This window comes from Acanthaster planci, linkage group LG07 (genome assembly GCF_054643075.1).
Source record: "Acanthaster planci isolate LZ-2023a linkage group LG07, COTS_SCS, whole genome shotgun sequence".
Lineage (NCBI taxonomy): Eukaryota > Metazoa > Echinodermata > Asteroidea > Valvatida > Acanthasteridae > Acanthaster > Acanthaster planci.
The window spans coordinates 15,988,442-16,012,479 of NC_141783.1; the positions used below are offsets into that span (position 1 = coordinate 15,988,442).

At 42.0% G+C, this 24,038-nt stretch overlaps 3 protein-coding genes across 5 annotated transcripts in view; 1 reads left to right on the forward strand and 2 right to left on the reverse strand.

Moving 5' to 3' along the window:
* LOC110980329 (uncharacterized) overlaps positions 1-3,881 on the reverse strand; it is a 48,176-nt gene extending 44,295 nt beyond the window's left edge. The window contains exon 1 of the mRNA XM_022236914.2: positions 3,642-3,881. Coding sequence (XP_022092606.2) covers positions 3,642-3,678 — 37 coding nt within the window. The 5' untranslated portion in view covers positions 3,679-3,881. The remainder of the gene's footprint in view (positions 1-3,641) is intronic.
* Positions 3,882-4,204: 323 nt separating this feature from the next.
* On the forward strand, positions 4,205-9,611 carry rpl10l (ribosomal protein L10 like). Its single transcript, XM_022236758.2, has 5 exons — positions 4,205-4,364; positions 5,561-5,619; positions 6,674-6,920; positions 7,429-7,591; positions 9,119-9,611. The coding sequence occupies exons 1-5, from the start codon at positions 4,342-4,344 to the stop codon at positions 9,269-9,271; spliced, it is 645 nt and encodes a 214-aa protein (XP_022092450.1). The 5' UTR covers positions 4,205-4,341; the 3' UTR covers positions 9,272-9,611.
* Positions 9,612-11,168: 1,557 nt separating this feature from the next.
* LOC110980252 (retinol dehydrogenase 11-like) lies at positions 11,169-21,712 on the reverse strand. 3 transcript variants are annotated; one of them, XM_022236759.2, is made up of 9 exons: positions 21,493-21,712; positions 20,539-20,650; positions 20,000-20,085; positions 17,626-17,685; positions 16,117-16,297; positions 15,423-15,646; positions 15,052-15,202; positions 14,672-14,798; positions 11,169-13,398 (listed from the first exon to the last, which is right to left on the reverse strand). In XM_022236759.2, exons 2-9 carry the CDS (start codon positions 20,612-20,614, stop codon positions 12,696-12,698), a joined length of 1,608 nt encoding a protein of 535 aa, XP_022092451.2. In that variant the 5' UTR covers positions 20,615-20,650; positions 21,493-21,712; the 3' UTR covers positions 11,169-12,695. The 3 variants fall into 3 exon arrangements, with proteins under 3 accessions (XP_022092451.2, XP_086994850.1, XP_022092454.2); XM_087138724.1 differs by lacking the exons at positions 20,000-20,085; positions 20,539-20,650; positions 21,493-21,712 and adding an exon at positions 18,056-18,448; XM_022236762.2 differs by lacking the exons at positions 20,000-20,085; positions 20,539-20,650; positions 21,493-21,712 and adding an exon at positions 17,875-18,038.
* Between the last annotated feature and the right edge of the window lie 2,326 nt (positions 21,713-24,038).

Genomic DNA, 24,038 nt, shown 5'->3' on the forward strand with positions numbered 1-24,038 from the left:
CAACATGACATTTTTGTGGCACGATCTGTCCAATTTTTTTTCATCTGTAAACGAACAAAGTGGAGAACCACCCAGAGAGGACTAAGCCCTTTCTGCCAACTTTGCTAACTGGTTCTTGAAACATGGCATCATTGGTCACTGCATCTTTATTGATGAATGCAGATATGACAGCCCCACATGGCATTCATACTGGAGAGCAGTAAAAAAAAAAAGACAGCCTGTTCACAGAGTGGTGAGCAACCATCGTGGACACAACTGCAACGTTACACATCCACGTTTACGCGTAGTTGGACTTGTTCACCAAGCCATAAACCTGAATACCACAACCCAATGCTTCATTTGAAAACATTCTGCAAGAAACGGCTGAAGCCTGCCAGCAAATATTGTTGCAGGAAGAGCACCGGCACTTTGCCTTTGACAATGCAAGGCCTCTTGGTCATGCTGAGCTACCATCAGGGAACGGGACCACTGAACTGAAGCATCTTCCTCCGTTCACCCCATTTCTCCGTCCTATTGAAATTGTACACTCCTGCTTGAACGCTAATGTGACAAAAAATACATGTACATGTTGCAACTGGGTCTACCTGAAATGTACATGTAAGCAAGGTTATCCAACAACCAGGCTGCCAGAAGAAAAAGCTTGACCATTCAGGGGTGGCAAACACTCTGTTTATTGGAAGCAGCTCAAAATAATGTGGATAATACCCAGCAAGTGTCAGAGATGGTACTGAACTACTCAAAAACGTACATGTACCGGTACAATGTACCTCGCAAGATGCACAGCCACAGAAGAGATTGACGGTTGAAAATGGCATTACAAGTGCTGTATTTAGCAAATGTTGATGTTTATTCCTAACTTTCTTGCTACAATGCAAAGAAATAGTTACAGAAAATAAGAACATTCCATTTTTTCTTTGTCCCTTTATTTATGAAGAGAAACAAATGTGAGGTTTGTTTATCAGTGAAGGCCAAAACGCAGCTGCTGGGTACATGTAGTTGTTCTTGGAATTTTCATGCCGTAGGAAACAGACCAATTTCTTTTTGGTCCTTTATTTGTCAATTTCAAGTTTTTCTACCATTGTACCATGCTGAACACTTTGTGTGCATCATCAATTTGGACCCGAACTAACTTGGACCCATGCCAACTCTGACCCATACCAACTGGAACCCATGCCAATTTAAACCCTCCCAAAACCTACTCAGACCCACTGATAAAACAAATTGAAAAGGACTTCATGAAATAAAAAAAAAATACTCAGTTAATAGCCTTACAGGCTAAAGTTTGGCTTTGTTAGCCAAGCCTTATAGGCTAACAAAGCCAAACTTTGAACTAATGTATATATGTACATGTAAGTGCAAGGCCCCAGCAGCGTGGTTCTTGGGCTTGCTTTAGGACCCCTAATATATAGTGGGTTCTGTACTTTCTGTACTGTGACTGAAGCCATTTCTGACCTCTTCAACCACTTCTTTTGATCAGAATATGATTTTTTTTTCATTTTATTCAAAACATTTAACGTCACTTTTCCATAGAAAAAACATTTTTGATAATTAATTTGTATTAAATACACTCAAATGCATGTTCCTAATTCCAAATTTGTAAGAAAATTATTTTCTCATTTTGAGCACATTTTTAACAGTTTTCCATTAAAAACAAAAATGGGAATTTCTGCAAAAATAAATGTAGGCCCCAGAATTTCATGCGATCTTTGTCTCTGGTGCATAAACTCAAGATTCAAGAACGGAAATATTGAGCTTGGTAGAATTTACCATATATAAATTGTTCCTCAGGTTGGGTCCAAGTTAGCTGTGGTAGGGTCCGAGTTGGCATTGGGTCGAAGTTACATGTAGCAATGGGTCCAAGTTGGCATGAGTCCCACTTGGGAAAGAGTTCCATATACAGACGCCACTCGACACCCTATGCACAAACCCTATGACACTGGTCGGAAAAATTCTAGGGCTTAAGTCAAGTGTTTTCCAAGTAAGTGACTTGGTATTTTCCCTCCTATGTCCTAAGTAGAACTTCTTTCCCAAATTGGTTTGGGACCGAGTTGACAGAAAACCCATCATACGGTCTGACGGTGCACAATGTGGCAGCTGTCGCGGGCCAATGGCCGAGCTACATTGTACATGTAGCTCTGCATGTCAACTTTTTACTGCACATGACCGGGCCCATAGCTACAGAGGCAGTCCTAGCAGTTAGCATGGTTGGTTAGAGGGGTTTCGAGTCAACTCGGATCCAAACCAACTCGGACCCATGCCAACTTGGACCCACAACCAACTCGGACCCATGTCAAGTCGGCCACAATACTAACCCGGACCCACGACCAACTCGGACCCACAACCAACTCGGACCCACGACCAACTCGGACCCACCCTGAGTCAACTCGGACCCAACCCCAGGAGCGTGATTAACTTGTTGAAAATTTTTATTTTGTCCACTTTAACATTTTAGCATTTGGTAAATGACACTTTTGCTCTGCATGCTGCCAAGCTGTAACGTCCTCTCTACAAGTTATGCAGAGAGACAGTGGCACAGGCTTCCCAGAATCTCTCCGTTTTCCAGATCCCTAGCAGAAATCGAATGAACTTTCACAAAACAGCCCCCAAAGTTTTTGTTGCAATAAAAAGCCACAGATAGGCCCTTCTGATGTACATAAGAGATGCTGCATACGTACAACAGATACTGCAGATATACATCAATGTCACGAACATTGGCCTTTTACAGTGTCTAATGGTGTTCTCCCCACCCCACTTTTCAATTTTTTTTGGCCTGGCAAGTCTTACACCTCCATCTTGCCCCATTCCCTCCCCCACCCCCAATACCGGCAAGATGGAGGAATTCATCCATACAGGCCTTAACTGACTGTCCAAATAACGCAAATAGGTTGGTAATTTCGAACAACACATATCAAATCATTTTAAAATAAAAATGTGGAATATTTCCTATTGGCTTAAACTTGGAGACGGTTTTGAAGCGTTGTATGTCTGCTCGCGAGCTCATTATTAATATTTTGTGATCCCACGGTTTCTTATTTTCTACAATAAGACGTGCCATAATCACGAGGGATCATAGAATTATTTATATAAATCCCGAATTTGGGATTGATAGTTTCCGGTTCAGAGTATTTCTTTCACAAAAAGCCCCACAATGCGGGCCTATTTTGGATAGAGGCAGGCGGCTACATTCATATGAGCGCATAGTTTTACTACTATTATTAGGGGGGTATCTTTGGGAAAAGGCGAATAAAAAAGTTCATAAAATTGAAACGAAAAGTGATCGATCTGTCCATAATCTTGAATTTCCTACAAAAAAATGAAGGCCAACCTCTTCACGAGGTTCAAGAGTCAGCGCTATTTCGGTCTACGGGCGTGTATTTGGTGTAATGCAACCATAAGACTCAGTGGGTCCGAGTTGACTCGAGGTGGGTCCGAAACGGCGTGGGTCCGAGTTGGCGTGGGTCCGAGTTGGTTGTACGTCCGAGATGGTCGTGGGTCCGAGTTGGTGTGGGTCTGAGTTGGTCCAGGGTCCGAGTTGGCATGGGTCCGAGTTGGTTTGGGTCCGAGTTGACCTGATCCCGTTAGAGGTGGGGTGGACGAGCGAGTACGGCGTTATGACTGGCAATTGTTTAAATTACTCTTACCTTTCAGATTGCTGAGCAAGGGATCCCTGGTCGCCATTCTGCCTGTAGTTTTGTTTTACTTAATAAGTAAGCTCAAATCACAAACCAAAGCAATGACATGTCATGCATGCTGAGAAATATGAAGTTTAGTCCAAGTTGATGATCGCGCAATCGGCAAGCAAAATGCAAACAACATCTGGTACAAGTGATACGATCATGACGGTGGACAGGTGGCCCTGGTGACGATGGTGTGCGCGTATTTGGCGCCGCGCCCTCTGTTGTCTATTTTTAGTAATCACTAAACATGTTTCAGTCTGCCCACTAGAATGTTCATTATAAATATTTCCACAAGGAATATTCAAAGAAATAAACATAACGTGATTCAGATAAAATAAGAAGATTATTACGAGCGATATTTCTAAAGTTCATGAAGTTCAGAGCTGAATGTGAACGAAAAGCACTGCAGACGTTTTACATGAGCAAGCAATTTGTAGCTACTTTAATTGACGCCCTCTATCGGCCTCTTTTGCCCTTGATTGACAAAAAGGTGAGAGCCTTCGAAAGGTTACTGCTAAAATCCTTCGTCATCGTTATTTCACAACAAAATTAGTCGTGATCATCACTAACTTTAGAGTGAGAAACAGTTATTGAATATTTTGATTTCGTTCGGTGTTTAACGGGTACATTCATTTGTTGCAATTTCAGCCTCAAAACAGGCAAGATGGGGCGACGACCAGCAAGATGGTAGGATCATTCAATACTAATATTACTATAATGCTATCAGTCATCATATTACGACGAGTTACTTAATTTGTTACTTTTCATGGGGTGGAAAATTGTAATCAGATTTTTAGGTTTTTAAAAAGAAACTTGCAAGCCCAAGTGTGCACCCATCACGTATTCAACACGCCACCAAACACTGAGCGTGAAATAGGCTTAGTGTGCAATTGTTGCAATGTTGTTGCCACACCATTCATGCTCGTAATACTTTAGACACGTAGTGCTGTAGTTGCTCTCTTTTACACTCTGTCCCTTATGTGTCACCACCACAGCCCTACTCCAAGGCATGTCTTAAATGCCTGAAACTCAAACTGCAGGATTGTCACAAACTTTGAATCCTAATATCTTCCGAAATGAGAATGACTCGACAATTTTACTTACACTAGATATTCCTTAGAGTTTGGACCGGTGCCGTAGATCCATAATTCACGTTGTCACAGTATTGCTTAGTAATAAGTTGCGCGTGCACTTTGTAAGTGTACAGTACGCCCACAGCACGTGTGTGGAACATGGTACAGTGACATGCATATTAATGTTATTCAAATTTAACTTCACCGGTTCCTTGTTTGTGTCACGCAAGGTGACGAGAGAACCAGTTTTGTATGGTACAACCTATACCAGAGCACCTGTTGGGTGCCTTGAAATCCGACACACAAAGCACTGCCTTCGTTTCCTTTTCCTTTTGTTTTCCGGTCAGCCACAGATGAAAGCTGCACTGAGTTGGTCCAATTTGCTTCCATTCCAATGACCAATAACATGAAATAACACGTCAATGAAATAAAAGCAACATTGTTAACATGAATATTTTGTCTCTACTGTACACGAAATAAAAGGCTGGCAGTCATTTTGAACTGAAAACTTGGCAGCTGTTTTGAATTCATACACTGGCAGCCATCTTGGAAAAAAAATTAAACAGACCCTCATCCTCACTTTAGAAAAAACGGGATGATTAACTGATTTTGTTCTTTTACTTGGCCTTATTTGTAAAAGTGTGGACAAAAGTACATACGAAGATGTAAAGCCATGTATGGTTTCTGTGTAACAGGGTTATACGATTTTGCCTCCTTTTTTTCCACAACGCAGTGTGTAAGGGTTGACATGCTTTAAAATCAGAGCAGAGGCCCGTTGTTCATAGCTATAATGACAACTTTCTTTTCCAGCTATCGTTACTGTAAGAACAAGCCTTATCCCAAGTCAAGGTTTTGCCGTGGTGTCCCAGGTAGGATTTGTTTTAGAGTTACAGCTCTGTTTAATTCTTGGTTGGAATGTATGAAAGAACCAACAAGCTAGCTACATTAGCGTACCTTCCAGAAGAGCACTTTGGGAGTGGCCATTTTCTTGAAACCTTTCGTAATCATTTTTGCAACAAACCCTCTTGAATCTGGTCAAATCCATGCAGACACTAGCAAATTTGAATAAGTCTTTACACCCAGTCGAGACAATTTGTCCAAAGTGAAGAAAAAGAGCAGAGGTTTGCAGCATTAAACTCCACCAGGAACTGAAATGTGGAATTTTTGAATTGATTTACGGAATATTGGGTTGAAAGGGACGTCTCTATTAGTCCAAAGTAATACCACCAGAAAGGGCTACTAGAAATACTAGCTGCCTAAACTAGTAATGCACCATTTCTTCTCAAGATCAGTGAAACTGATAGATGGTTCTGAATCGCAAGCTCTGCCGATAAATGGAATAGACCAGCATTGCCAGTACTGGTATATGGATCTCAAAACTGCCTTTGCCTTCCTTGAACCATTGGCCTGTTCATTAGTCGTGCATTCCTTCCAGTTTCGAACAAGATCAGAATAATTTGTGACCCACTTTCCCAAAACCCGGCTGAAGTTGGTATTTGTAATGTTGGACAGTTCCCCTCCTTCAGCCTTTTATGCTCTTTAAAGTGATCCATGTTAGCTCAAAATTTCTGTCTGCAGTAAGCTTCTCATGGGTAGGGATAGCTGTAAAACTCCCATGAAAATCTGAAAGGTGGAAGTTCCACTATTTTAGGGTCATGAAGTTACCGACTTCAGCCTGGTTTTGGGGTGGTGGGTCACGTTTAACCTTGGTGGTGGTAAGCTCCCAGTAGAGCAATATCAGAGGAGCTTTGAAGCTTCAAAGATCAGAATAGCACTCAAATCAATCTCAATGGTCATAAAGGGTCATCTTGTGATAAATTGACTACAATTTGGGGGTGGGAGAAGCAAGTGGAAATTCCAAGCTGTGACTTAATCCCCCAAATAAATGGACCTTTCAAGAAAACATTGTCCTCCCTCCTCTAGACCCCAAGCTGCGTATCTACGACCTGGGCCGCAAGAAGGCCCGTGTGGATGAGTTCCCTCTCTGCGTGCACCTGGTCTCGGACGAGTTTGAGCAGCTGTCCTCGGAGGCGCTAGAGGCAGGCCGCATCTGCGCCAACAAGTACATGGTCAAACACTGCGGCAAAGACTCCTTCCACATCCGGATACGTCTCCACCCCTTCCATGTCGTGCGCATCAACAAGATGTTGTCGTGTGCCGGAGCTGATAGGTAAGCTTAGATTGTGCATTGATTACTCTCTCGCATTACGTTCCCTCTCCTCCACCATGTTGGGCAACATCCACAAACCAACACTGCATCAAACCGATGTGCATTCTTTACACTTTGTGAAGCTGGCACTTTGAAACCTGTAGACATTACTTGTGACTGAGCTGTGCAGTTCTGAATTCATTTATGTACCGACAAATCTCATATCTGACTTTGAAAGACATGCTTAGGGTAAATCCAGAGTGCATTGTTGAGCACCTTGTTGCAAGTAAAAGTGGTTGAGAGTTTTTTGCACCTCAAGAAACTCAAGAAAATAACACTTTCATCTCTGTGGTTATACCCAGTTCAAATCTCAGCTGTGTCTCTATACTTGTATGATACTGGTGATGTGTGAGAGATCCCTAGAAAACTACTTATCTTTACTACTATTGCTATTACTATTTCCTCATGTCAATCTGTGCTACTGGGGCTGACTCTTACCGTATGCCATTCCTCTACCCCTTTCTTACAGGCTCCAAACCGGAATGAGGGGAGCCTTTGGCAAGCCTCAGGGCACCGTGGCTCGCGTCCACATCGGCCAGACCATCATGTCCATCAGGACCAAGGACAGCAACAAGGCCTTCGCCATTGAGGCCTTCCGCCGCGCCAAGTTCAAGTTCCCAGGCAGACAAAAGGTATGACCCAAGACCTGTTTGTGAATGTTGGAACGAAACCCTTGGGATGTACATCAAGTGTACTTTTTGTATTTGAAATACGATGCAGAAGACATCATCAGACTAGAAGAGGGCAGTGGAAGGTTTCAAGCGTGTGCAGATTCCTGTGTGAGGTGCATCATTTCATTGATTTTATTATCAGTAAACCAGTTGGAATGTTAGTACATGGAGAGTACCTACAGACGTACAGTTTTCTTGTGCTTCATGTTCTTAACAACCAGCCAGTGTGACAACCTCTCATTCTGAGACTTGATCCAACCTCTTGCTGCAGGACCTTAGCTTTGTTTCAGTCTGAGATGTTTTGTAATCAAAGTGCAGGGGTATGAAATCTCCGCTTTTTAGCGGATTTCCCCTTTTTTGTTAAACATGCCATTTCCCGCTATTTTGCCATCGACGGGCCAGATTTTCCTCATTTTTCTTCCTGCGCAAGTGCTGATTTTTCATTTTTTTCGTTTTCTATCGACACAAAGGCCAGGCCAAACTTAGCACATCCTCTTTCCGACACCGAACAGTACTGGAGGAAAGCATCGTAATGTATACGAGTGTACATGTGCAGTAAATTTTTGCTTTCGCAGCAACTCATGACAACTGGCGTGGGGTAGGCAAAGCTCTTGTGCCTTGTATTATCTCACGGTTTTGCATCGTTTTGTACGGGCTTTCAAACAATTTTTGGGACATAAACTGATCGAAACATACAAATGTACAGTCATCTAAACAAGTTCTGACTTGGATACAGCCTTTGATAAGGCCGATCCTCAAGTTACAAATCCACAGAAATGGATGTGAATGGAATTCGCTGTAGATGTGACAAGGAGAAAACACAGTCCATGCCCAGAAAATCCAAAAGCCTGGGGCGTCCTATGAGCATTAAACGATAGAAATTTTGAAAACGTGGTTAGATCAGGAGGGAAAAGAGCCAACTCACAAGCCTCCATATTTACATAGTTCATTTTAACCTGGGAATTTCAACCAAACGTGAAGAAAAAGTAAAATTAAAAATATGCACAGCCTAAATGACAAAACAAAATGGCCAATGGTTGCACCAGGAGGCTGTAAAATGCATCACAGAGCATCTACATTTCAAGGTTTGGCCCCGGGCCCCACACCGTATATGCTTCGTGCTTACGATTTCAGCTATTTTCAGCTGTTTTTTTAATGTTCCACTCACACCCCTTGAAAGTGCTGCTTTGATATTTGAGGGGAGTAAATCTTTCTGAACTCTTGCAGATTTCAAGATTTCTGACCAAGAAATTTGGGGGGGGGTTAATTACTTGGCTTGGCAATGTTTTTGACTTGTACTTGCGCAAGATTTACATATTAAGCATAGCTATTTTTAAAAGAACTTCTGCATTATATGTGACAACCCTGGAAAACTGTCATTAGTTTTTTATTGTTGCATTTCCCCCTCAGTTGGACGTTTCGAGGATTTTTTCCTTATTTGCAGCATCTCCCCTCCCCCCCTCCTAAACTTTTGCTTTGTCTCAACAGATCTTCACCTCTGAGAACTGGGGCTTCACCAAGTTCACCCGGGAGAGGTACGAGGAGCTGCGCAGCGAGGGCCGCCTGATCCCAGACGGTGTGAGCGTGCAGTACCTGCCCAACCATGGTCCCCTGTCACGCTGGAAGCAGTACCAGGCCTAGAGGAGTGCGACTAGGCCACTGAGGTGTGGCAACGCCCGCCTCTCCCGAGGCGTTGAGGGGCATTGTCCGGCAAGATTTACCCAATGATATCGAAATCAATCACTGAAGTTTTTTTCTTTGGTTGTGTTTTTTTTTTTCAAAGTGTTGATGTACCAGACTTGTCTTGACGTGAGGTACGTCAGTACATTATGTAGCACATTATTATTCGACCTGATTTTGTTTTGGGTGGATCGTGTATTCTGCCTGAACTGATCAAGGCTGTATTGAAATGTGTAAAGAAAAAGAATCTCAAACGCATAACAACAGGAATAAAAGACCTGAATGGGATCCCTGAATGAAACATGGCTTGCAATGTCGATTAATTTGTAAAGTTATCCCTGTTAGTTTTTGTCAAATCTCCAAAGGTGGTTTTGAATAAGCCATTTGCAAGTTAAATTTGAATAAATCTGGTACACTGAGTTATCTGATTGCACATAAACATAACAATTTGAATTCCCCAGACTAAAGACACTTGCCTATACTTCGTGATTCACGGCAAGCTTGCGCATAGCGACCACCATCTCTGGAATGGACTGGTTCCTTTGAGCCCTTCTTATCCATTGAGAACTGTGTATTGTTGCAAGGAGTCTCCTATATAACTAAGCAAAAGCTTGCCCCGAGGTAAAGCAATGAGGTATCACGAGGTATAGCAACATTGGTTTTAGAATGGAGAATTCAAGATGTTATGTTAGCATGAATTATAAAGAACTCAGTGTACGAGATTTTGGTCTAAGTTAACTCGCAAAAGGCTTATTGGAACCCTAGTTTGCCTTTAAGGGAGGGATTAATTCATAATCTCATGGAAATCAGAGATGACATGCGAAAGAAAAGGAGTTGGTTTGTCTTGGTACAATGGAGTCACCATTGGCTGTGAAAATGCTTACTACTTTGTGAGGATGCCATTTCTGTTGTGCCGAAGTCGAGGTTTGTTTTTTTGTGGAAAGATGAAATAGTTCATGCGCATTCTGTGTTTAAACATTGTTTGTAAACATGCTTTTGTACTTCACTCTCTCTCACGAGTAGGCCATCAACCTGTTGTGGCCAGGACCAGTTACCAAGTAACGGTGAACAGTGACAAAGGAATGCTTTAAGGTGCAGTTCATTAGAATAGCATGTGAATTGAATTCAGACTGTGGGTCTTGTTTCGGCCTCATGATGGACCTGACTACAGCACTGCATGAAACATCCACATCTCCTGCAAGTATAGACCGATTGCGCCCAGCAATAACGTAATGTGACCTACAGTAGTCTGGGTATTACACGTCAATAAACATGGGGTCCTATTCAGTGTAGTACTCGGCACATCATTAGTCCAAGTACTTTACCCACTGTCGGCAAACTTTGCTATTGGAGGATGTCATGTTTGTTAGTGTTCGATACCCACTTATATATCACTGCATTTGGTAGGCAAAATTAGTTTGTTGCATACTTGGCCCTTCAGGAGAAGCGGAGATGTAAGGAGGGCCGACTGACAGTCACCGCAACTACTTGGTGCTTGACGTACACAGACATGTCGGATCCATGTGCATCAGGCTGATCGGTCACAGGCCAACTGCATTCAGATAAGCTGATGTCCTCCATCTGGGCAAGATCTGTCCCCAGACAGCGAAGTCCATTACTGCATACTGTATATAATCCGAGTCGACCACGAGTCCCTGCAAGTTCATCACAAGTGGTACACTCTTAAGCCAATTCACACGCTACTCAAATGAACTGAGGCAGAACTGTTCTTCTGTCATTGTTCGCAGGGTTACTTATGACTCGTACCGTGAAGGGACTTGTGAAAGGACTTGTGATGGACTCTAATACAACACAGCAAAATTCTTGAAGGAATGAAACAAAATATCCTTGAAGCAACTGAAAATGAAGCACTTGACCAATTTATTCAGTTCATACAAAGAACTTTTCTGGAGGAAATGACTCAGGTGATGTGAGTAGATTTATACACAATAATATCTGGCAATGGCACTGTTACATGGGAAATTGATTTTGATGCAGGCACTTGACACATCTACATCCCCTCAAAGCGCAACTCTTTCAATGCGTTTACAATGTATATTTTGCATACAAAGATAACAGTAAAACACATTTAACAGCGTATTTCAGAATTTAAATTGGAATTGGAATTCCAGAAGGATCAAAAACTGTAAAATTACTCCAAAAAGGCACATCTGCAGTTACTTAAAGATCAAAAAAATTTCGCCTGAAGTAAAACTGAAAGACATCACAAAATTTACTCCTTACCAGAAAAAAAAAGAAATGTGAACACTATTCCTGATTACCATTGCATTTAAACACAAATTTCAGTATAAAAATCAATATATTTCAAACTTATCTGAATGCTGTGGCATAAATCACTTTACTGTAAGAGTATACTGCAAAAAGCAAGAGTAAGTACTGGATATGATTTTTGGCATTTAGAAATACTCCCAAATTCATCAGGTGAACACACACGTACATGATGTGTTCAAAACGAAAATACATGATTATGTCTCCTTTACATTTAGCAACGGCAACATGCTTCCAGAATGACACAACGTAGAAATTATTCTGAAAATCTTACAGCATGATTTTTACAATTGATGTAAACTGCATGCTTGAGTTTGAACTTTAAGCTGGAATCACTCAGTAAAACTAAAATGCTGCGAAAATGTTTGCCAAATCAAGTCAATACAAAAGAGGATACATTAAGAAATTAATTGTTACTCTAATTTCACAGAAGATGACAAATGCAATATACCTAACCTACAAAACAACCTAGCAAAATGAGTTGCAAGTTGCCAGTATCAAAGGCCTTCGACTACAGGACGGAATCTCGCACAATGTAGAATCAATGGCAACCTGCGACATTTTTATCGCTCATGTAATTTCTGTTTTCATCAGGACGCTAATGAAGGTTAACTGTCATCTTTAGAGTAGTGCCCAAAGAGTCCTTCATGTAGGCATTAAGGGCCATTAAATGAAATGATGCATTTTTGAAGAATTTTGAAAACGGAAAATCTTGAAAAGGACCTGGCATCTTATCTTGCTCAAGAAAAATCTACCCAGCAGCAAGTGATTAATTGAGATACAATTCGTAGAATCTAGTCAGATAGTTAAATACTCCTTAAGTTTAAGAAATCAATGAGTTTCTTTCCAAGAGACAGGCATGCAACTTTGGGACTTTAACAAAAATGAGGAGATTCCAATCTTTACAAGACTTTGTTCAGTGTTTTACAATTTTTCATTGGTATGAGTGTGAAGTGAAAAACGAGGCAATCAGCTGATCCGAGGAAAAGTTGCAGGCCTGAAGAGAGCTTTCCTCTTGGAGGCTTTTACTAAATTATCAATTGTAACCCGACTTATCCTTGCCCAGTTCCTCTCATCTTCCTTTTCAAGATGCCTCCTACTCTTTTTCCTTATCTTCAGGTGCATCTCCCTGCATCTTTACCCCTGAAGCATCTCCATTCCCTTCTTGCATTATGTGGATGGTTTCAGAGGTTTTCTCTGCACCTTCAGACGAGGGTTCTTTCTCGGATCGCCCCTCTCCCGCTACCTCGCATCTGGTGGGCTTTTCCTCATCTTCGGGTGCATCGCCACGCATCTTTTCTCGTGAACTATCTCCATTCGCTTCTTGCATTATGTGGATGGTTTCAGAGGTTTCCTCTGCACCTTCAGACGAGGGTTCTTTCTCGGATTGCTCCTCTCCTGCTACCTCGCATCTGGTGGGCTTTTCCTCATCTTCGGGTGCATCTCCACGCATCTTTTCTCCTGAACTATATCCATTTGCTTCTTGTGTTATCTTGACGGTTTCTGAGGCTACCTCTGCAGCTTCAGATGGGTGTTCCTTCTCAGGCTCTGTCTCTTCCTTTTTGCTCGCAAAAGATGCCTCACCTCCTCTGGGCTGACATCCCTCCTTGCCATCTGGGCTCCCTTCTTGTTTCCCCAACTCATCTGCAATCTGCTCTTCGACAGTCTCCGTGTTCTTGGGAATGACTAGCAAATCTGGCTCGGCAAACGGGAAGGCTTCTTTGAGGGCATCATCATTGATGAACTGACTGAGACATCCAAGAGTGTAATTCCAAAGCTTCTCCTGATTTGCCTCATCACTAAAAAAAAACAACCACATGAAAGACTCTTGAATCAGAAACCAAAGGAATCAATGCAAAAACGAAGACTCCCGAGTCAAAGGCCTGGAGTTGGAAATTAAGGACCCTAGCATGGGCATTACCAGGAATTTTGGGGGAGGGCGAAGCACTTATCAGCTGCAAACTGATACATGTATACCATTCAAAGTGGGCCGAGGTCAATTTTTAAGGTTTTTTCAAGCAATTTTGAAGATTTTCCTCCCATGTACATGTAGCTGCAGAGCCCAGTACGTAGGGCAAACCAAGCGTCCCCTGAAGACATGGGTATCGGAGCACATACGAGCTACTGATCAGCACAGGGTAAAAGAATCCGCACTGGCCAAACCTACATGCAAGAACACACAACACACCTCTCTGGGACGAATGTAAGCGTTTGGCCAGGGTCAGCCATCAAGGGATGAGACTGATCAGAGAATTGCTTGAGATCAAGAGTACTGAGGCTTCCACAATCAACAGAATGGATGGCAAGGATGTTAGCCACATGTGGGATAGCCAAGGTCAACAGAGCAAATCAAACAAACCGATCTCTCCCGCGTCTGTCATAATAACTGGTTACAATCACATCTACAACATTGACTTTGTTCGTGACGTCCCTCCATAGTATTTAAGTCCAAGTTGCTGCTCCTTAACTTCAGTCCTGATGAAGTCAGAGCCACTTCCGATGAAAGCTTGACCACTTCCTTACTCCGACAGCGTACTCATCTAATTTCCCTCTCTAATTTCATTCCCTTCATCTCTGTTTCTCTTGCCCCCCTCCAATCCCTACATTTTCCCCCCAATTTTATTTCCAGGGGTGGGGGCACTTGACCCCCCTTGCCCCCCTGCAATGCCTATCATCCCAGAGGGGGCAATCCAAAGATGAAGGCTCAGAATGCCAAATTTTGCCCTCCGAATGTTGTATAGAAGGGCAAAGGACAGACTGCAGGTGGAAAAGCCTCATCGATCTCATGGATCACCAAGGGTCATTCATGACCCACATGGCAATAATGCTGATGGGTTAGAGGACAAGGAACCTGTGGGTCAGGAAGCTAATTTGATTACACACCAAGAGGACCCAAGAGTCAAAAATCAAGGAAGTCCAATCAGTTGGGATCATCGGTTAGCTTTTGCATTCAAATTGGTCAAGGTAGATAAAAATGAAATGACTCCTCTGATCCACTTTTCTCTTTACAATTTTTTGGTTACATTAAACTGTTTCGTCAACCTTAAAAGTAAACATTTTTAGAAGCCTTACCGACAGAAGCTTGCTGGATTAGCAGGTTGACAGTTTTTCATGAACACTGCAGTTCTGCCAGAAAGGCTTGGCTGGATGCAGGCCACAACACTAGTCGCTGCCCCCTTCTTTGGTGTACGCATCATGCCTATAATGAACAGAGAAGGGCAATCCGTGCTATACATTCAGTGGGCTTTCTGAGCATACTTCTCTTAAGTGATGGAAAATTCAAAATGTTTTGGCAAAAACCACGCTGCTTCATGCACGTAAACCTGAAGTTTGAAACAGTGTTGATATGACCACCAGTGGGTTGCTGCTTCTTAGACGTGGACTTCACATGACTAAAATTGTTAATTACAAAAATTAAGCCTATACATAAATATCTCATCCCATGAGCTCACCCATTTTACTGTAAGCCCCCATAAAAAAGCTCAGCAGTCTCCAGTCACTGAAGTTACGTTGGATATCTGTGTTGACCACTCCAGGATCAACTGCAAAAGTGCTCACACCAGTACCCTTCAGCCTCCGAGCAAGTAGGCATGCAGCCATGACCTTTAATTAACACGACATTGATTTCATAATGAAAGTTGGGTGCAAATGTACTATTTGGACAAGGAACTGCAATCGCATTCTGACCTGATGATGCACATAATACCATTTCACTACCATTTTGAGGTGGTGGGTGGTAGAGGCGGTGAAATATCTGAATCCAATGGGCCCTTTTTATTCTCCTCTAGCCCTCTTCACTGAGAATAGTAACAGGAAATCTCACCACGTAGGCCTTGGAAGATGCATAGGCTCCATAGCGACTGTAGGATTTGCGGCACTGCATGTTATCCAGGTCTAGTTTCCCACTGCTGTGTGCGACTGATGACAGGAACACAATGCGGGAGTCGGGAGCACCAGCACGCAGCAGGGGCATGAGATGCAGTGCAATCAGGATATGTGATAGATAGTTCACTTGGAAGTGAAGCTCATAATTATCTTCTGTGTATCCTGTAGCATTGAAAAATGACAAATTAATGAAACAAGGTTATTTAGTGTAACCAACAAATTTTATTAATTTTAAATATCTTTTTAAATATTACATATGCTGCCCCTCAAATCCAGACAAAAAATATCAGAGTGCCTCTAGAGGAGACAAACACATATTATCTAGATATTATTATGATGCCCTCTGAAAATGGAAATCACTTGTCGGAAAGAGCTAACACATTTATTTTTATTCAAATGTCAACTATGTTCTGAAAAATATGAGACATTTTCAAGTTGCCTCAGTTGACTTCCATGATTGCTCCTGGCAAAGAGTAAATTTGATATTCAAACAGGGAATCCCCAAAATGCAGCATATTAGAGGTCACAAACTGCGATACATTGGGGCAAGGTCCGCCCTATCAACATAGGTGTCCACCGACTCGCACATGTCCTCTGTTCTTTAATGACTATGCTATTGTGAAATACTGAACCTTGTTGGACAAAGGCGATGCCGGCGTTACACACCAGGACGTTCAGCGACTGCATCCTCTGCTTGGTCTCCCGAATGAAGTCCATGGTGGACTGTAGCGAGGACAGGTCCAACTTGATGTATTCAACATTCAGCGGTTTGACCTCGGCTTCTTCGGCGGTGGAGGAGGGCTGGCCAGATGCCTTCAAGGAAATAGTAGAAGGAGGCCTGGTGAGATTATTTTACACAGGAGGATCGAGGAAAAGGTTTTGACCTTCTCAAAGTAGTTCAGCTAGGGCCTCTTCCAACTTGCCTACCTTAAAAAAAAAACACTCTTGGATCTACAGGAAGTTGTCATACTAGATATGAGGGTTATAACACATCTCTTGCTGCATGATTCTTTATCCTGGTTGGCTGAACCTCAGTCATGTGGACCAAGTCCAATATAGGCTAGAGCACGAAACTTGGATCCGTGTAAAATGGATGCATGGTGAGGCAATGTACACATGTGAATTCCAGAGTACTAGTGTCCGGTTGGGCAATATACCCAAATATTTCAGCTGGTTAAACCCCCCTCCTTTTTTTCACGTTTAATATTTTGGACGGAGGGGTACGTACTATGGACGGACATGATGCAGTCACTTGTGCATCTCTCCTCAGGCACCGGGTCCTATTTCCTTCAGCCTTCGGCCTTAAGATGACATAGGACCTCTTTTGGTCAGTCCCTTGTTGCACACAGATGTGCATTATATGCTGCACTCATCATGACCCAATTGTGTCAGTCCATATTGGCAAAGTGCCAAGAGAGTGGGACCTGTGGTTATACCATTATAACTTATGAACAAAAAGGGCCCAGGGTTGGATCTAGCTGCTTCTGGGCCATAGGTTAAATTATGACCCTGGACAAGTCACTTTAAATTATGACCCTGGACAAGTCACTTTAAATTATGACCCTGGACAAGTCACTTTAAATTATGACCCTGGACAAGTCACTTTAAATTATGACCCTGGACAAGTCACTTTAAATTATGACCCTGGACAAGTCACTTTAAATTATGACCCTGGACAAGTCACTTTAAATTATGACCCTGGACAAGTCACTTCTTCCTTTCTTGCCTCTCTCCACCTTGGAATCAGGGAGGTAGGAAAAGTGCTGAAATGTAAATGAGCGCCAACGACAGCTAGTGAACGAGGAGACACTTGCTGTGGTCTAGTGTCCCGCCCAGGGGTGGGGAGATCACAGATGCTCTCAGTCATTTTGGCCCCTTAAAACTGGATATAGCACCAGGTCGATTGGCCACATTGGCTGGAAACCAGAGGTTTTCAACTTTATTGGCCATAAGCAAATTAACCTTTATTGCTAAACCAAACAATAGTGAAAAAATTTCCTTTAGTTAAAATTTTTTTAAGTTGTTCTCTGCTATTCTTTGGATCACTTGAATGACACAGGTTATGTCCCTCAAGTACAAACGTACAAATGAAAAGACTATTTCCCACAAAACGCAAGCTATGTAGTTCAGTTTTTACATACCCGAACACTTCGACTCTTCAGCACTTCATTCTTGTGTTCCTTTTGCATTCGCTCAATTGCCTAAAATGCAACAAATGAATCAACAAAGTGACGTGGTGGTTGACAGAGCAACCTGACATCTGAATGTACATGTATGTGCATTTACAAGATAATTGAGTCAGATTTGTTTCTGAGAGGTTTATATAACTACATATACTTGCAAACTCCAACTGTAACCATCACATCTGCTCCCCTCCCTTAAGTACTTGCCATTTCCGTTTCGGACATGTAGTCTTTATACGAGTGGCCGGGGTCTCCGAAATCGGACAAAGGCAACTGGGCCTTGTAACAAAAAACGTACTCGTAACAAAAGACAAGGCTGCCGGGAATTACCAACATTTTTTCATTCTCAATAGTGGAGATAATCCAGCCTTGTTTTGAAACAGTTTACCACGGTTTGGGGCATTCAGCGTGAGCAGATTACCACCGGGGACAAAAGCACTCCACCGCTGCAGCGATGAGCCCCACAGTACCACTGCACGCTAATCTGGCCCCTATTGAAAGGAGGTCAGCAGCAAACTGAGCTAGTTTCGAGAACTAAAGAAAATTACGTAACACTGCAAAATCTGGGCTCTTTTTACAAGAGGGCAGGCCTGGCTGAAATACGCCAGCGTCGATAGAGGGATTTCACATGAGTGCCGTCTGCGCAAATATCTGCATTGAAACCGAGGCTTTTTGTGTTGAACTTCATCGCGCGTGCCCGCAGAGTCCACACAGTACATGGAGTATCCAGTTCGTACTATGTGTGACTCCACTTCAGTTTAAACCACGTCAACTGCACAAGATACACGACCATCACAGGCACATGTACGTTAGTTCGCGGTGAATTGCCGTTATTTTTCGTGTGATTTTACATGTCAAGTCATCCTGAAAGACTCTTCCACAAAAATTTGCAGCCTGAAAAGTCTGAATTTCTGTATTTTGTGTCTTGACTCTTTACTTTTAATCGTCTCATCGTATTAAGAATTGAAGCTGACACATACAGCCTCGTTTTAAAATGCGGAAGCGCGCAGATCGACGCTAAAAGCGTCATATTGGGATCCCTCTATAGATGTTGTCTGTCAGACAGTCCTTCGTGTGGGTGTAAGTGTCAAGTAAATGAAGATTTGAATTTTTAAAGAATTTTGAAAACAGAAAAAAAATGATAATTATCCCATCTCAGCATCATCAACATTGATAAATACCACGGGCGCGAAGTGGTTAAAACATGAAAGGTGTCATATTGCTCCACTAATATACCAATTATCAATGCGCAGTGACTGTGTGACCAAAATGTCTCACAAAACATACTCTCTCATGTATACAATTAACGCTTACACCTGCAGCCAATTTCACAAAACTTTACGCAACGGTGTAATTCCACTTGCGCCACATTTTATCTTATAAGTTGTGCAACAAATGAAGACTGATTCTTCGAAACTCATGCACTATGGAACTTGAGCCCACGACTTACACAACAAATTATGCCGTAACTTACTCAGTCCATTCAAGTGGCACAAGTTGCATCAAACAAAGTGAAAATGCCTGATTTGACTAGTTTATCATGTTTGGTTAAGCCTCATCATTGTTGAACTTAACAAGGCTTGTATGAGAAACGTACTGCTTTGTTGTAGAAGGTAATAAGAAACTTGTTTGGCTGTGAGAAAGCTGCGAGCTTTTTTGTTCAGTTCCGACGAAAAAAGACAAACAAACTTTAAAAATGGAGATTCAACCAGTGTTTGATGACTGCTTTTATATTGAAAAGGAACAGCCGTCGTAAAAACTGTTTTTTCCCTTGCCCGAGAAATTCAATATTATCAAAATGTGGCGCAACTTTTGGTGAAAATGAGCGTAAATATATTGTGCAGCTAAGGCATTAATTTGTGGTGCAAGGCTTATGCATGGGTCAAGGTTACGCCACGTTTCTTGAAATCTGCTGCTGGAGAATGCAGCATGGCTTTGGAGAATCGCTAAATCAGATTCGCACAATTCACATGCATGTATTGGGCAAGGCTTAAATATATGTGTGGGGAGCACAATGATTGTTTTTGTTTGAAAGATGCTAACTGAAGGTGGTTCGATCTCAAAACGAATCCGCTAACCACTAAGCAAATTATCCCTAGCTACTTAACCTGTAGCTAAAAGACTACTGTACAATAACTATAGTAATGAGTGCATTTCTAATGCTAGCAAAGGACTTTTAACTTGTTAAATGTGCATGTGTGACTGAGGTCTCCAGGCTAACTCTGTCTGCTCCTCTAAACTTCAGAAAACCGTGGTAAGCAGGTTGAGTCACAAAACTGGGCATTATCAGTCCCCTAACAAATGCCCTCCTCACATCACCCCTTTAACTTACATCTTTAGCCTTGTCCTCTGAGCGACAGGCTATGCACACCCTGGCTCCTTTCTCTGCAATGGACCTGGCAGTTTCATATCCCAGCCCTGTATCAATGTAAACCCACTTCTCAAGATTATCAAGAACAAAATTTAGCACATAAAATTACAAAAATGCCTTCCACAAATGTAAATTCAAACTTACCCCAAATTGAGCCCGCAAAAAACGAGCATAGCCAAACATTTGCAAGTACTAGTACAGACAAGCCCGTGGCGGGTGATATTAATCCTACAAAATCTTCTAAACTCTAAAGAGGATTCTGCAGGCTCTGCTCTGGGAGAGAATAGGGATAAAGACACCAGCCAAAGAACTGAACTAAACAGCAGTGTTGGTCACAGTGTGAAGAGAAATGAGCTGTCAGTTGATGGAAAGAAACAATTAAATTAACCAAAGAATCGAAGCAGATTAGAAACAATTGGTGGGAGTACACATGGTCAGTTCAAGTGATCTATCAAACGAATTCAATACAAGATGGTTATCCCCTCCCCCTCTGTTTTTACCAGTGTTTCCGCCAGTCACCATCACCAGTTTCTCTGGGGGAAGCTCCACATCAGGGTGCTCCAATTTATTCCCCATTTTCAAATTTCCAGCGTGATTTCTTCTTTCTCAGATCTGGAAAGCAAACCCCCCAAAAATTAACATTGAATAAAATCATCTCCAATTCATCAAGGGACTGCTGAATGATTCACATTGACCTCTAGGCAGGTTTTTCAAATCCATGACACTTTTTGTCCTATTTCAAAATTTACCCCTTTTGACAGGGCCTATTATAAAATCAATACCTGAATGATTGATTAAAAAAACTCCTTTTAATGTTAAACACTTCACTGTTGATGACACATAATATCTTAAAAGTGTAGACATCTTTACACAATTTGCTACCCGCAGATCACTTGCAATCGATCCTAAGTTGACTTCCCAACCTAAAATAAACTCCCTCCCTCAACTCAAACAAGTTTTTTTGGTCCCTTTTGAACGAATTCAGTTCATGCAGAAATAAAATCATTGACCCGATCAATCTATATGATCCCAAACCCACAGAAATGGCAGGGAATGATAAACCTTCATTCCATCACTGTGTGTAGTTGTGTGCTCCAGAAAACCATGCTCACTTATAACAGCTGTGCTTTGGCTGCTGAAACTTCCTGTGTGCATGGAGGTAGAAATTTATACCTCCATGCTGTATGGCTGGCCTCAGTACAAAAGTAACACAAAAATTCACAACATGTTAAAAATCCTAAGCAACTATCTAAATACCAGATCATAATTGTCACTAGATACTTAAATACAACCCTCTAAAAATGGAAGGGACATAGGTACATTTTGAACGAAATGGAGGTAAAATTGAACACCAACAAAGGGTAAATATTCTGCACGCTTTGATTGCCCGTATAATTTGTAGGCAAAATGAGAGTGGTCTCTAGAAACGCACACGTACATGCATATGTACTCACCAAGAACTTGTCAGTGTGGATGGGTCTGGCTAATTAACGGGAATAATTTCTGGCTTGTAAGCTCGTGTGGAACTGGTACCACAAACACACTGATGCACTTTATCACACTGTCTAGACTGCATTGTCACGAATGTGATTGTCAAAGGATCAAGGTTCACTTGAAGTTGAATCGCGCAGCCAAACATCTCGCTCCGTAAAACCCTTCCACTGATGTTATGGACAAAGATATTGCGCCGAAGGCCCTTTGCGGCGCTGGTAGTGGTACGATCTTTGGTTATGGATCGTTAGCTCACTGAATGTCAGTTGCCAGCAGTTGTATCACATGATAAATTTACAGTCACGCAAACACGTACGCCACCTCCGTTTCCACATAAATAAGATTGTTCTTCTTTAAGCAAGAAAACTGTGCCTCTTTTATTCGTTCACACATTTTGAAACGTACAGGCAATGCACAATAGTGCACCTTCAAGAGTTTGCAAGGCGTTGGCCAGTCACTACGCGCGAAATTCGTCAACTTTTTCCAAACGCGCATTTGGTCGACAGATTTCGCGCATTGTGATTGGCCAACGCGTTGCAAACTCTTGGAGTCGCACTGTTGTGAAACGTCTGCATTAAAAATAGTCCTGCACATACGGGCGATTCGCAATAGTGGGTTTCCAAAAGTTTGCAACGCGTTGGCCAATGACAACGCGCGAAATTTGTCGACTGTTTCCAAACGCAGATTGGGTCGATAAATTTCGCGCAGTGCGATTGGCCAACGCGTTGGAAACTCTTGGAGGCGCACTATTGTGAAACGCTCGTATTGCTTGTACATCCTCTCTTATGAGGGCTCAATGCAAAGGCATCACCTGGATTTTTTTGACGGGCATGGCAGAATATTCAGCAAAGCATTCAGCTAGCAGCAGAATACTGAAAACGAACAAGGGAAAGAGTTTCAACACTAAATAAAAGCAATAAAATATCTTGAAATCAGATGTACTTATGTAGCTATTGTCACGAAATGGCTTTAATAAGTTTAGGTTTCAGTCAAAAGATGGCATCATTCTTATCTTTGTATGGGTGCAGTACGAGTACCCGTGTACATCAGCATTAATCTGTGCGTAATTTCCCATGAATTTGAGTTTGGAATTTACATGTATAATGAAACTCAGTACAAAGAAATACATGAGTCAACATTTTATTCTTCGAAACACCAAATAGTTAATCAAATTTCGCAATTTGAATAGGGTCTTTGAGGTTCTGATTGATAAAACAGGAGGTCTGGCAAGATCTGTGGGCAAGTTCTTGATCATACACCCATATTCTTAAACTCTGTACGCACTGTGGAGTCCCAGAGGAAGGGAAGAGAAAAGCCGGACGGTGGCATATATATTTTAGTTTGGTTTGGTTCGGTTTTGTTTGGTTAAGAAGTTTCAAGTTCTGGACCTTCATCTGACCATTGACACATCAACGAAACCGCCATGTTTAAAGATGGAATATAATGCAATATAGAATCACAAAGTTGATGTGCTGCATGGCGGCAGTATGTCGAACCGAGTGTCCTCTAATATTTCACCACGGACCAATCGATAAAAATCAAAAACCTTAAACAATTCTGAATTATATGTGGTAAAATTAGAGAAAGACTTCGCTATCGTTTTTGTCATTGACGGCGATGTGTCGAATTTCTAAACCCACCAGCCGTGGAGATAAGGACGCATAGGAGTTACAGACGTTAAATTGGCTCATTGGAGAACATAGAAATGTTGCAAATTTTAGTTACAAAATTTTTCGCCCGATTTTGCACCCTTTTTACCCTGGACTCCCTCCGTAACGTAGTACGGTGAGGGAGTCCACCTGGGCTGGAGCAGACCCTATCCCTGGAGTACATAACTACACACAGTTATGATGGAAGGCTTATGAATGATTCTTTGCCATATCCGTGGGTTCATGATCATAACAATCGATAGGGTCAATGACTTTATTTCTGCATGAATTTAATTTGTTCAAAAGGGACCAATTTGTGGACCAAAAACTTGTTTTTATTGAAAAAGCGAGCTCATTTTAGGTTGGGTATATCTAGGATCAGTTGCAAGTCAGCTACGGGTAGCTACTTGTGTAACAATGTCTTTTAAAACGTTAAAAATGTTTTAAAATGTTAGGTTTCTTCATTTTTCCCTCCAGGTTTGATAAAAGAGAATTAAATCACGTTGGAGAGTGGAAGATGGGGAATAAATTGGAGCACCCTAACGTGGAGCTTCCCCCAGAGAAACTGGTGATGGTGACTGGCGGAAACACTGGTAAAAACAGGGAGGGGGAGGGGATAACCATCTTGTGTTGAATTCGTTTGATAGATCACTTGAACTGACCATGTGTACTCCTACCATTTGTTTCTAATTTGCTTCATTTCTTTGCTTAATTTCGTTGTTTCTTGTCCTTTCTTTCCATCAATAGGCAGTTTGTCAGCTCAATGACACTGTGACTATCACTGCTTTTTAATTAAATATAGTTCCAATTGCCTGCCCTTTTTATCCCTAACTTCCTCCTGGATCCTGCGGAATCCAGTT